This window comes from Camellia sinensis, chromosome 3 (genome assembly GCF_055761805.1).
Source record: "Camellia sinensis isolate YWXY chromosome 3, ASM5576180v1, whole genome shotgun sequence".
Lineage (NCBI taxonomy): Eukaryota > Viridiplantae > Streptophyta > Magnoliopsida > Ericales > Theaceae > Camellia > Camellia sinensis.
Genome location: NC_138963.1, coordinates 151,864,034 through 151,878,550, shown reverse-complemented (window position 1 = coordinate 151,878,550; position 14,517 = coordinate 151,864,034). Strand labels below are relative to the sequence as shown.

The 14,517-nt window shown below is 33.4% G+C and overlaps 1 protein-coding gene across 1 annotated transcript; it reads left to right on the top strand.

The window, feature by feature from the left end:
• The first annotated feature begins 8,952 nt into the window (after window positions 1–8,952).
• Window positions 8,953–12,198, top strand: LOC114305970 (glutathione S-transferase TCHQD). The gene is made up of 3 exons (XM_082921165.1): window positions 8,953–9,228; window positions 10,409–10,733; window positions 11,471–12,198. The coding sequence occupies exons 2-3, from the start codon at window positions 10,525–10,527 to the stop codon at window positions 12,063–12,065; spliced, it is 804 nt and encodes a 267-aa protein (XP_082777291.1). The 5' UTR covers window positions 8,953–9,228; window positions 10,409–10,524; the 3' UTR covers window positions 12,066–12,198.
• The last annotated feature ends 2,319 nt before the right edge of the window (window positions 12,199–14,517 follow it).

The window sequence follows — 14,517 nt, the reverse complement described above, 5'->3', positions numbered from 1 at the left end:
TTGGTTCAATCTGGACATGATAGCCACTCACCTATGGGCACCTAGATCCCCACACAGGATTCTGTCAAAATACATAAAAAACGGCCCGCCAAAGAGAAGGTACATGTAATCATTTTTTACTTACATTTTTGTTGATGATAAATTACGTGTTTTGTTGTTCATGTGTTGATGTCTTCCCTGTTGAATAAGTATATCGAACTCGTACAACTATGACGTATTCATATGTTGATGCCCTCCCAGTTGGATTGAAGCTGTACATACGTCTTATCAAGGATATAGATACCATTGCCAATTATGGTTTTAGGGCCATTTTTTGCTTAATGGGGCTTACGGGGGCTAAATGGGGTCAAGTCAGGTGTGATCTCCTACAAGAATTACACACACACATAGACCATTACACTCATCTATATGGTTCACATGACAGGATTGAAGAGCTGGCCCATATTCTATCATACTTTGAGCCCAATCTAGGATATCACCGTTAGATGACTATACCTGACATGGGTCATCTTATTGCATCTTGTTATAATGTGGTATTGTACCACTTATCTGCACAACAATGCCTTACATTCCTCCCCTTACGATCAGTGCCAATATCACAAGTTCAACGGACGTAAGATTGCTATTGGGTTTGTTAATGGAAATCATTTTGTCCAAATATAGCATTATGATTTGTGTAATACATTTATCATTTTGTACTACATCGCTCTCATACTTAAAGCTTTGTCAATGTAGGTGTTCATGTTACCGGGTCATCCAGTTCTACTGATAGCTACCAACTGGTGCAAGTTTCATCATTCTTGTGCGGCTGGATGGGATACTGCACATAGTTTCCGAATTGAGCATTTTAAAGAAGTTATTCATTCAAGGGTAGCTACTAGAGATACATTTGATTGTATTAACCTTGATGAGTAATGATGTATGTGAGTTGAGTTGTAGTAATGCAATTCAAATAGTTACCGATATATTTTTTTGTAGATTAGCATTTAAATAGTTGAGTTGGATTAAGCTTTGAATTAATTTAATGCACATGGTACTACTTGTTCATTGTGGTGTGTCAAACGCATTGGCATAATACTTCATATTCATTACCAAAAATACTAACCATGAATAGTTATTCATTACAAAATATTGGTAGAGTAATTCTCATTCATTACAAAACAACAAAAACATCAAAAGAGTACTTCTCTTCTATCACAAAATAACAAAACAAGATTACCGCAAAACCAACTACCTATCATCTACTTGTCTCCTATGATTGTATGTTCTAAATAGAATAGAACTAGGTCTAGCCTCATCGATTTGTTGACCCTGAAGAACACGTGTCATCCTCTCAATGGCCTCATATAGCCTATCTGGCTCACGAATACTAGCATCATGGCCCGCCTCGATGATAGGATGTACAATCCATAGTGCGTGATCAATACGCTGCATTAAGAACAAATACAATTGTAATTAGCTACACGTCTTCAAAAAAAAATTTAAACATTGTGTGCAAAATATTGTCATACCTCAGCATCCTGCATATCAGATCGACTATCCTGTGCATGTGGGTTAAAACCAGACCGATGTGTGGGGTGATAGATATATAAGTGTGTGATACTTGCATACCACTACATGTAACCATCAACACAATCAACTGAACGTCTAACTAGAGTACTTCTCCTCCGAGTAGGTAAAACATGATTATCCCAACTCTCTCATTTCTAATCAAGATACTGATACATCACTCTATATCGGCCTACTATGACACCTTTAACAGCACGAACAAGGTCGAGTGGCACGGATGAGATGGTCTGAACCCTACCAAATTGTCTAAGAACCCTTTCAAGATGATAGGGTTCAACTACATCTAAACACTTCAAACAACCGATATAAAATGTGATCTCATGACATGAGTGATGTTGAAGGCAATCTCGATATGGATCCCAAGTAACCTACGAGAGAAACACAAATGAAATCTTGATGAGTGACATGTAATGAGAACACTTAATTGAACTAATATTAATTGGTATACCTCATCAAATGCCAATCTGTCAAGCTTTTCTCGTAATGCCTATAAGTGTGATACTGTTGAACCAGCTTCTCGACGAGGAGTCCATCGATGCACGTGAGGCAATTATACAATACATTCCATGTTTTGGTGAGGTTTAAAAGGCCAGAAATGCTCATAAATCCATGCCTCCAACAATGTCATGTAACCAGCCATCTATCGAACAATTGATCTTGTGGCAAATTCCAACTTTCGGTATAAATATGCCAATGCAGCTGCACCCCAAGCATATGTATGAATATCAGTCAAATCCATCAACAACTGCAAGTACACAACAGGAACTCTCGTCTCACTCTTGTTGCTAAACAGTGTACATCTCAATAAAAATAACAAATATGCTCTAGCGGCATAAGCTATGAATTCCTCGGTGTCTAAATCTTTGCAACCATTGAATTTGCTCCGTAACCACTCTAGCTTCACTGATTGTCCCCTAGCAGATGATAGCTCCTCAGTTGCTTTAGCATCATCAACTCCCAAGGCAACAACCACAAGTGCATGTGCATGTTGATCTGTCAAAATTATAGCACTAACTGATCTACCTGTGATAGGGATCCCCAAGATGGTACCCACATCATCCAATGTCATTGTCATCTCACCAACTGTCAAATGGAAAGTATTTGTCTCTGGTTGCCATCGCTCAACAAATGCAGATATGATAATCCTATTCACGAAACGATATATGCAATGGACCAAAGAAGATAGGCCTGACTGCTGCACAATGTCTCTAAGCCTTCTATTGTCGGTTCTTGACCACCACCGCTACTCAAGAATCTTGGACGCATGATTATAACACCTTAAGGGATTCCTCTCCTGCAAGGTAAGCAATAATTTACATAAATAATTTGGTTCAATAAATAATTAAATAAATGAAACATGGAAAAAATATATATACTACCTTTTGCTCCCATATAGTTGTTGCAATATGTGCCTTAAAGCTCTTCAATCCTGATGAATCTGATGGCCCCCCAGGAAACGGACCAGTGAGTACCTCCTCAGCCTGATCAACATCAGCATCATCATCATCATCATCATCATCCCCTGAACCATTATTAATCACATCCTCTTCCAAGATTTGAGATGCTTCCTCCAACACAATATCATCACCCCGACCTCTACCATGACGCCGACCTCGGCCACGAGCAGGATTTGTTAATGCACGATGTCGTCTCTCTGAGGCAGTGGGTGGAATACGCGAAGGGTCATCTATTTTTGAAAATGAAACAGAAAACAATAAAGTTAATAGAAGCAACACAAATCATTTATGTTAAAATACTCACAATCATTCAAATTCTTGTTTCTTTAAGTTCGAAATAATTCATCATTTTTACATTTGTGTAGAAACAAATTCTCAAATTGTAAAACATAACAAACTTTTTAGTCTTTTAAAAAAATGTGAGTTGTGTTGTGAAAATATTCCTAAAACAGTTGACATAAGGGCACAACATTGATAGTAGGAAAATAAAGTTCAAGAGGGTTTAGCTTCAAGAGTTCATTTTTCTTTTGAGCCCTGCTTCTCAAAGAAAAGAAAAGAAGCTCTACTTGACAAATTTCCTAGTTCTCACTTGGTTTAATTTAGTTTGGTTTCTAAAATTTTAAAACCACAAAAACTGATTCAATTTTTAATTCATCTCAAAACTGAAATTAATCAGTCAGTAAATTTACAAATAATATTATATACAAGGCTAGTTTTTGTGATTTGAGAAGAGTGGATGATATTTTTTTGGTAATTCATTTTTTTTTCTATTTTATATAATTTTGGAGCTTTAAATTAATTTTATGGTTTGTAATGGTAGATCTAGAAAGAAAACAATTAATTGGAGAGAATGTGGTAATGTATTTGACCTATAGTCTATAAGTGATCTTTTGCAGAGAAGATAATGAGAGGAGTAGAAGATCCTCAGCTCTGTTGTAGTAAATTGTTACCATCGCATAAGAGGAGTTCTAATGCTCAATGGGACCAATTCAACTTTAATGAATGAGGATTTTGAACATTCAAACTTACCTGCAAATGTGAAAGTAGTTCAACTGTTAAAAACTTGCAGCTCTACTAACCCTTTTTTGGAACTCTGCTTTAAGTTCAAGAAAAGTGAATTTAACAAAATAAATAAATAAATAATCAAGAAGAAAAAAAATTAGAGATTTTTAGTTTAAGGATCTTGATATTAAGATTTTATAAAATAAAAGGTGTGCAATATTTTCATAATAGTTGTAGTCTCTCAACATTTTTTACAGAGAAATTTTAGTAAATGGGTTCTTTCTCATATAATTTAATTTATGAATATGAATGGGTTATTTGGTTTGGGCAAAATCACTAAATGATTTATAGGAACTGAACTGTTGAGTCAAGAGTCTGTTGATTTTCAGTAAATGATTTATAGGAACTAAAATGTTTTTTTTTTTTTTTAATGTAATGTATTCTTCTAAATTCAATTAGTTAATTTGGTTCCCACAATATTCCATTTCATCAGAGGAATTGGTCTGGCCCTCTAGTTACTATTCACAGCAAAGAAATCAATAAGGCAAGGTAAAAAAAAAAAAAAACACAGAGACTGTTCGACAGTACAACATCAAACATGTTGTTAGTGTTTGACATTCTAGATCTGAATTACATATCAGGTTCGACACTAAGATGTCAAACATGTTCGACAATAATAAACCGGACAAACTGCTATTGTTCGAAAGTCAAGTGTCGAACCACATGTTGCTCGACAGAAATCGACCGTACAGATGTTTGAGGTTCGAAATTCCAGTGTCAAACGGTTCAGAAACTGAATCATTCAAATACAAATTTCATGGCAATGGGAAAAAGTACCTAAAACTCCAAAATCTAAGCCAAATGAGAACTCACCTTCTGTATCTCCAATGTAGAGTTGTTTCCAACTGTGTTGAACACTACCGACGACGTCTTTCATGAGACAAAAAGCGTATTTAGCAATGGGTCTTCACCGGTTTAAACAGAGAATGGAGGGAGAGATGGAAGATCATGGGTGCGTAGGGTGTGTGAGTGAGTAGGGATAAAGATGGAAGATTGTGGGTAGATTATGAGTGGGGTGTGTGAGTAAGGGTAAAGATGGAAGATTGTGGTGTGTATTGAGCAAAACATTTATTTATCAAATTATTAAAGGTGTGCCTTGAGTAGTGGTTTACCTTGAGATAAAATGTGGTATGTAAATAGAGGCACCCAAAATATTTTGGGATAGTATGTTATTGTATGGGCAAATTACTTGGAAGTCCTATTTAAAAGATGATAAGTCTATTTAGTTCCACAATCTTTTGAATACTCTCAAAAGTCCACTACGTATTTTTTTTCTTTATTCTTCTCTGTGTTCTTTTTTCTCTACTTCTTTCTCTTCCTGACTTTTGGTGATCGGCGACCATACCTTACTTCTTCTCTTTCTTTTTTTAATATATAGTCACCGGTGACCGACGACCATCATTACTTGGGATTTACCGGCAACCACCGACCATCGGCTTCTTACTTCACTCTCACCAACGGCGAAAGAAACGAGTTTCTGGCAAAGATCTACTCAAATCTGATGTAGATCTACTCAGATCTACATCAGACCTAAGTAATTTTACATGAGATTTGACTATATCTAAACCAAAAATAGTTGTCAGAGTACAATATTCGCTCTATATTTGTTTCTTTTCTTTGATTTCTCAATTTTTCTACTTTTTCTCTGTTACACACTTCTATTTTTTTTTACTTTAATGGAGAAAATTTTCAAGTTGTGAATAAGTTGTTTTTAAATTTTAGTTACAAGCAGAAAAAACTATAAAATTTTACAGTTTCAATTTTTTTGATACTAAAATGAATCATGTTTTAAAACTGTAAAATTTTACAGTTTCATAACATTCTTTAGAACTGTAAAATTTTGTAGTTTCACAACATATTTTTCAGTTTGATTAATAAGGATAAATGTTTAATAGAATCATACTTTGAAACTGTAACATTTTACAGTTTCAAAGTTTACTTTTCAGATTGACCAATATTGGAGATTATTTACTTAAACCTTACAAAAATTGAAAAATAATATATATTTTTTTCCCATTGTTGTTTGTTGTTGTTATGGTTTTTTTTTTTTTTTTTCCCTTCCAGTTTATCAATATTTAGTACAATTTGCTATGTTTTTTCACTATAATTTCTCTATTTTTTCTTCTTTTTTTTTTCTTCCCCCCAGCAATATTCTAGATATTCTAGTGAATCTTCAATGATGTTATTGACATTCAATGAACATTTTGGACATTCCAACGACTTCTAGTGACGTTTAGAACATTCTGGTGATACTCCGACAAACTTCCGGCAACTTTTCAGTGATGTTGAATATTCTGGCAAGTCTTCGGTGACCGTTTGACAGAAGTCCGACGATGGTAGAATATAGCAGCATTTTTAAAGTTATAAAAAAAAAATTAAAAATATGTAGGATTAATTGGTGCAACTTGCAAGTGTTTTGTTTTGGAAGTAGATGATTTTAAATCTTGTATATAGAACTTACTGGTAAGTGCCCCTAATGGTTGTTTTGGAAAGATGGTTAAAAGTTGACTTTTTGATTTTTTTCACTGTTTCATGTGAGATGTGATGTAACCCAAAATAGATTAAAAACTGACTTTTAACTTTTTATGAATGTCGTTGGGTTTTAAAAAACCATTTTAATGCATGTCTTGGACAACTTGGATGTAGTCAATTTTTTTTATTTATTTATTTATTCAGTATTTAGTCAAATATAGTTAAAAAAAAAAAAGGGGGGGGGGGGGGGGGGGGGGGGGGTGGGTGGGGGTGTTGGGGGTTGGTTTGGTTTTATAAAGAAGGATTCAATTATGCAATTCCTCAAAATATTCTGTAGACTCAACATTTGGGCTGATGGCATGTGGGCCACGAAAAAAATCAATAGTTATGTGTCTTACAATGGAGCCCAAAAGCAGCCCAGAAAACAAAAAATGGGTCTAACTTGGTTGGAGTAGATCTCATAATATTTTTGAAATACAGAATAATGATTTTGAATATCTTTTACAATAAATTTAGATTTTATTATCAACCTCTATTTCCATTTGCAATTGAAAGAACAAAAAACATGTCCTCATAGTTGTCAATCTCTTCGAAGTGAACCTTCTCTATCTCACCATATGTTTGAAAAAGAAAAAAAAAATTGATATCTTTTCATCCTAATAACCTATTTGAATTACTAAAGATAAGAAAATAAGAGGAAATTAAATAAATAAACTGAAACTAATTTGTTTGGAAGAGTTTTAGAAATATGATTCTACCTCTTGATTTGTACGTGATGTTTGATTACAGTTTTCAAAAATTAATTCCGCATTCACTTTTTCATACTAAAATCATAATTACAAAACTCACAAACTCAAAATACAACTCTTATTCTTAAATCATATTTAGAAAACTCTACCAAATGCTATCTTTTAAAAATAAATAAAATAAACAAAAAATAAAATTAAAAAAACATGCATGGTATTAAAGTAGAGAAATTAAGAAAGAGAAAAAATAAAGTGATTATTAATTTATTATAATATTAAAATTGTTCGTTTAAGTATTATAAAAAAAATTAATAAAAAAACATGTAATAGTATTTTTTTTATTTTATGTAATCTATCTAAATAAGATAAGAGAGAAATACATTCATTCTGTTTGTTTTCAGTTTTCATAATACACTTTTCAGAAAATTCTAATTTTAAAAAAATTAATAAAAAAACATGTATTAGTATTTTTTTTTATTTTATGTAATCTATCTAAATAAGATAAGAGAGAAATACATTCATTCTGTTTGTTTTCAGTTTTCAGAATACACTTTTCAGAAAATTCTAATTTTTCATTTTTCGTATTTTTTTTATTTTCACTGAATTTTTTTTAATATTTTAAGAATTTTTTTAATTTTTAAGCACACCTAACATAAATACACTTAAAAAGTATAATATTTGTGAATTTTTTACAAAATACAAAAAAAAAAAAATTGAAAATTCAATACATTTTTCATATTTTTGTGTATTTAATAATTTTTTAAAATATTTTTTCACAAATATTTTAATATTTATATACATCTAAGTAATGTATATCTAAAAAAGTAAAAAATGCTTAAAATTTTAAAAATATTCAGTAAAAAAAATGAAAAACTCAATTTTCAAAAAACTGCAATCAAACACTCATTTTTTCCCCCTTACAATTTAACCCTTTTCTTATTCGAGTCTAGATTCTCTCTAATCCACAACTGGGTCGTACTGTTTGGCAAGCCTACTATAGGTCTCATCTCGATATTTTAAATTATTTATTTTTTAAATCACAACGTGTAAATTATTTATAAGGCTTTATTTGATTAGAAAAAAAAATTATAAATTGAAAGAAAATGAAGTAAAAGAAAAAAAATGAAAAGGAAAATATATTTTCTAGGAAGCATTTGATTAAGATAAAAAATTTGTAAGAAAAATAATAAAAAATTTAAAAGTTTAGTTATAAATAACTCACACATTTAATTTTTCTTTTTTGGGTTAAGAAATTAAAAATTAGTTACAATTGTTGTACAAGAAATTTAGTTTTTTTTATTTTTATTTTTTTTCACCACGCATAAGTTAAACAAAGTCAAAAAAGTTTTTTTTTTTTTTTTCTCTCTCTCTCTCACTTTTACCTATTTCATTATAGACAAACTGAGTTTTAAAAATTAGATAAATCCGATAATTATAATCATGTTAGTTCATAATATTTATTTGTGAAAAAAGTAACAAATATTATTTAAAAATTAAACTATTTACTTTTTATAAAATAAATATAATAAACCAACGTAATTATAATTATCAGATAAACTTATTTATTTATTTATTTTTATAAATAATTTATGCATTACGATTAAAAAATAAAATAATTGGAATGGTAGGCCCTCAAAATAGAGTCTAAAATGATTTGTCGTCGTCGACGGTTGTCCATTTGCAACTGGGAAGAACAACAAAATGTCGTAACAGTTGTCAATCTCCTCAAAGCTTCTTCTCTTTCTCTAAACTTTCTCTTTCTCTAAACTTTCTCTTTCTAAAACGTTTATTTTTTCATTTTCCACCACAAAAAGGGTTGCTTTCTTTCTTTTTCTTTCATGTGATGTGTCTCCTAAATCTCCATAAACCACAAATCCCTGAAACGCCCGGGTACAACTTCTCAACAAGTTTTCTAATTCTGGGTAAGCCATATACATCTGCTAATATTTAATTTTTGTTGGACTACTTGCTTCAATTTGTGATGGTTTGTTCTAATGATTAAATTCTGCAAATTGGTTTGGGATTCTGCTATGGATTTGGCTTTGATCTAAAATTTAAGTTTTTTGATCTTTATGATTATAAGGGCTTTAACTGTAAACCCTCAGAGGGTTTAAGTGTAATTGTTGCGTTTGGGCACTTTATGGGTCTTGAATTCCAATTCCAATCAAAAGTTGTAACAAGTTGAATTGTTCAGATGGTTACTTACCCTTAACAGAGAAGTGGTAGTCTTGTGAGTGCTAGACTCTTACTTTTTTATTTTGTTTATATGGGATTACTTTTGTTTATGGAAACTTTGCACATATACACACCGTGGGACGAAGATGAATCGGCGTCATCAATTTATCAATTTCTTTACTTCTTCTAAATTGTGCCAGCGTTTAATTATTATTATTGATTGGGAAAGTTGTTAGCAACATAAGGGGTAGTCATTGCAGATTTATCAGAAGTTTAGTTTGTGCGAGTGTTTTTCTGTATGTAGTTAATCGTGCAAGTTTTAATAGAGTGATATATAGAAATTGCTAACAAGTGTATAATTCCATCCGAAAGAGTAGAAAGAAATTGGGATAAATAGCTATTGTTAGAGACTGGATTTTAGCCCATGTATGCAGTTTTGGATGTGAGAGAGTGGAGATTATAGCATGATCTTTGACTCACAAAGCCCTCTGTAACAAATGCATATTATGCTCCTTGAAAAAGATTGTGCCTCTAATGATGAACGTAGCACCTGAGCGAAAAAAATATTTACATCCTTTGGGGTTTTCTCTGCTAAACCCACTGTCTGAATCCGAGAAAAGAATCCTTTCTCTGCTTAGGCCACTTCTCTGTTAGCTTTATGTGGAAAGGTCACTGCCACTAGCGTGATCTGTGGTTAGAAAGTGAATGATTACCAGTCAAAGTGGAAAAGTTTTACCCTTGGAATACAATCTCTTATCTCTATTTTATACTGTGCTTTGTATGACCATAATTTTTTGGGGGGGTGCTCTTGGCTTAGTTATTAATTTTGTATAGGATGTATGTTGTTTAAATTATTTACTTTGGTGGGAAATGAGAATTTTTTCATGATTCTAAGGAATGCTTGTAAGCCCCTTTTCTGCAATTCAGGTGCAGGCCTCAATAAGTTCTCTTAATCTCAGAGTAATAGAACTTGATTGTTGATATGAAAACTCCTCACTTTTCGTACTACTAGCAACATCCCAAGAGCTGATGTTGATAAAGTCATGCAACTATATCATCACCCATATTCCCTGGATAGCCAAAAAGTAAGGCTTGCTTTAGAAGAAAGGGTCATTGATTATACATCATACCATGTCAATCCTCTCACGGGCAAGAACATGGACTCCTCATTCTTCCGGATGAACCCTAGTGCCAAGCTTCCTGTTTTCCAGAATGGCGAACACATTATATTCAACACAGCAGAGATAATCCAGTATGCCTTATCCTTTACTCAATACTTGTCAATTACTTTTTTCTAGAATATTTGGTCTTGTGCTTGGAAGCAATTTCAAACTTCAACGAATTATGATGGCCATTTGAATGATTTCCAGCATCATATTTAACAGCCCGTTTGTATTTGGTGATTTGGGAAGAAAAGAAAAGAAATGCATTTCTCTTTGTTTATATCACCTGTTTGGATTAGTAAAGAGGAGATAAATGGGGTGACATGGAGAGACACATTTCTCTTATAACCCTTATTTTGAATCTCTCCAAAAGTGGAGAGAGTGGGAGAGAAAAGAAACCAACAAATGCTATTTTTATAATACCCAAACTGTCCCTTTACATATAGAAATTAAAAAACTGGCACCTATAAAAGGTTAGTTTGGTAATATAACATCAAATAATTTCTTTTATTTTTATTTTTGTGTAGTTTATTATCAAAACAAGAGGGATAGAAAACACAATCTTCTCTTCTTTTCTTTCTCTCCTTTTAACTTGTGTAATCCTTTATTTTCTCTCACAGGTTCCCAAACAGAGTGCAAAAGCTTTGGGAAACATAGGGTGAATTATCAAAATATGAATTAAGTCTTAAATCTCTAAACAGAATGTTTTCTTTTTTACTCACTCCTTATGTTCTTGTAGTGTAAGAAGGCACAAGTCCTTGAAATTGTTTCCAAACACAATTTTACAATAGAAAGGAGATTTTTTAAGTGATATCAAATTGTACAGGTATATAGAAAGAATTGCTGTTGTCTCATCAGGCGGCGGTAAAATCACTGTCAGCAGTGGAGAAGTTGTTGAATGGATGAATAAGATACAAGAGTGGAACCCAAAGTTCTTCACGCTCTCCCACATCCCTGAGAAGTATCGCCTTTTTATTTCTAAATTCATGCGTAGAGTGGTAATTGCCCGGATGTCTGAATTTCCTGATCTAGCAAGTGCTTACCACCGTAAGCTGAGAGATGAATACGAAACAGAAGACAAGTTGAAAAACCCAGAAGTTCTGAGACGAAGCAAGAAACATCTGGTAAGCCTTCTTGATGAAGCAGAGACAAAACTGAGCGAAACATCGTATTTAGTTGGGGAAGAGTTTACTATGGCTGATGTTATGTTCATTCCAGTGCTGGCGCGATTAGAGCTGTTGAATTTGCAAGATGAGTATATCAATAGCCGTCCAAATGTTGCTGAGTACTGGAATGGGGTGAAGCAGAGGCCTAGTTATAAGAAAGTGATTGGAAGGTACTTTAACGGCTGGAGGAAGTACAAAACCCTGTTGAAAACTTGGTGCTTTCTTCAGATCAGAAGTAAGCTCAGTAGATATTGATGAATAACAAAGCAATCACTCTGTTATTCTGAATATGTGAATGATTTTAGTGGAAAAGAAATCTGGTTTGTAAGATGTGCACTAGGAATGTCAAATTATTTGTACAGAATAAGCTCCAAATAGCATTAGATCTGGGTGCCTCTATTTACCCAACTTCTTTCATCTCAATACACACCACTACTCAAGGCACACTTCTAATAATTTAATAATAACAAATTTGCTTAATACGCACCATAATGTTCTATTTTTACCCCTAGTCACGCACCCCCACCACCACCACCACCACCACCACCACCTGTAACCCAACTCCGTCGCTGGCGACGGTGTAGTCCCTCTCTCTTCCCCTCTCTTCTTCGTCACCGGTACCTCCACTCACCGGTCCCCTCCTTTCTCCCTCACTGGCACTGTCTCTTCCCCTGCAACAAACCTTGGTCACTATAGCGATACCCATAGATTGAATGACTAAAATTGGAAGCATTATAGTAATAATTAACAATCAAACCCTTCAAAAATCCGTAATACAGAGGTGAAACCTCCAAATCATCTTCCACAACAAAGGCAAACTCGTCATCCGAACTCGGCTATCGCAACTCCAACCACAGCGCTTGCAACCCTACCTTTCCAATCCAGTAAAGCACCAATTTTTTACCGAATTCCCAAACAAACCCATCAACAAAATCCAAAAGTCGACGCGATTCACTCAGCTTTGCATCAAAATTATTAGTTAAATTGTTCGTGATTTTGAAGTGGTCAATGAAGATGTGAAGATTGACCCTGTCATTGTGGTAATGGGCATTGGAGAGAGATCCAAGGCAGCGAGAGAGAGAGAGAGGTAATGTGATCAAAGGCGAGGACTTTGATGGTGAGAATGAAATTGGTATTGGTATTGGTGTGATTAGGTAAAATGGGAGTGGTACAGTGGTTTTGGTTGAAGGAGGTGGATTGGAAAGACTGAAAATTGAGGTAGTGAGAAGTTGTAGAGAGAGAAGAGGAAGATAGATGAGAGAGAGATGGAGGGGTTGCGGTGGTGGTTGTGACCACGGCTGTTAGGATTTCATGAAAGATGATGAGGGCAATTTAGATATTTGATTGAGGGATATAATTGTAATTATATTTTTTTTAGAAAATGATGTGTTTTGAGGTGAAAGTTGGTGTGCGAATAGAGGCACTCATTAGATCTCTCTCTCTCTCTCTTTTGCCCCTTCTTTTTTCTGGGTGGAATTTGGTTTTATTTTAATTTTTGGAGAGAGGTTGTATTGGAAATTAATTTTGTTTATAAGTTTTTTTAATCTCTCAAACACTATATGACAATGATAAATTCCGCTATCTAAACCAATCATAAAAAATATAAAATAAATAAATAAATAAAAAAAAGGAGGCAACTTGTGATTGACAGGTAAATAAATAAAAAATACCACAACACAATCGGTGGTGTTACATGCACCAACTAGTGTTATGATATTATTATTGATTACATTTATTATACAAGTTACAAATACTCAAAATCATACAAATAATGTCACATCATCTGTTAGTATACTAGTGTGTACAATAATTGGTACATATAGCATTACTCCAACACAATATATTGTTAGGACACGCTACTATTTTGACACAATAAATACAACAACATTGGACCAACTTGTAATAAATTTAATTAAAGTACATTTTTATTGTGCTAAAATAACATTAAAAAAAATACCATACCACTAAAAGATGCTATTTCAGTTTTCACAAGCAAAATGCTAAGTCCCAAAGCATCTTAAGAGACTCAATTTGCCAACTACAAGCACTATACTTTGAAAATGCTGTGTCTCATTTGCAGAAGAAATTTATATGTATCCCATAAATTTACATACATTTTTTTTTTTTAATTAGCAAAAACAAATTTATTGATGAAATAATGGAAAACAAAGGTAGCATCAGAATGAAGACAAGGGCACAAGAAGACTCGCAGCATCATGTGCAAGCACACACCTGAGCAAAGGAAGTTGGTAAGATATACCAACCTAACAGCAGAAAACATTAAAAATAAATAAATAAGCCAAAAGGAGCAAACTACAATTCAAGAGAACAATATCTCACGACGGGATAGGAAGAAACTAGCCCAAACAAAATTATGCAGCAACTTTGAACCAGTAAATGAAACCCCGGAGTATACCAATCAGCAACCCATACAATTACCGAACCGGAAAGAAAGCAACAGAATAAAATTTGCACACCATATTGACTCAAGACAACTAAAAACAATCTCTAATCTTCTGTAAATGATAACCACATCATTCATGGAGTAATCCTCAAATTGGACTTGGCCTTGACCCATATTGCCACTTTAACCTTAATAAGATCGGAAATGCACTCCCAATGAGGTTGAGTATCTTCAAAAACAATCCTGCATAATATAGTAAAATCAAAACACACCAAATCCATGGAGGCCACCGTAGATCAATGC

What these genes read in the sequence shown, in the direction of transcription:
- LOC114305970 (XM_082921165.1), top strand. Translation starts at nt 10,525, where the DNA reads ATGCAACTATATCATCACCCATATTCCCTGGATAGCCAAAAAGTAAGG. An exon ending in AACACAGCAGAGATAATCCA is followed by an intron (nt 10,734 to 11,470) that starts GTATGCCTTATC and finishes CAAATTGTACAG; the next exon opens with GTATATAGAAAGAATTGCTG.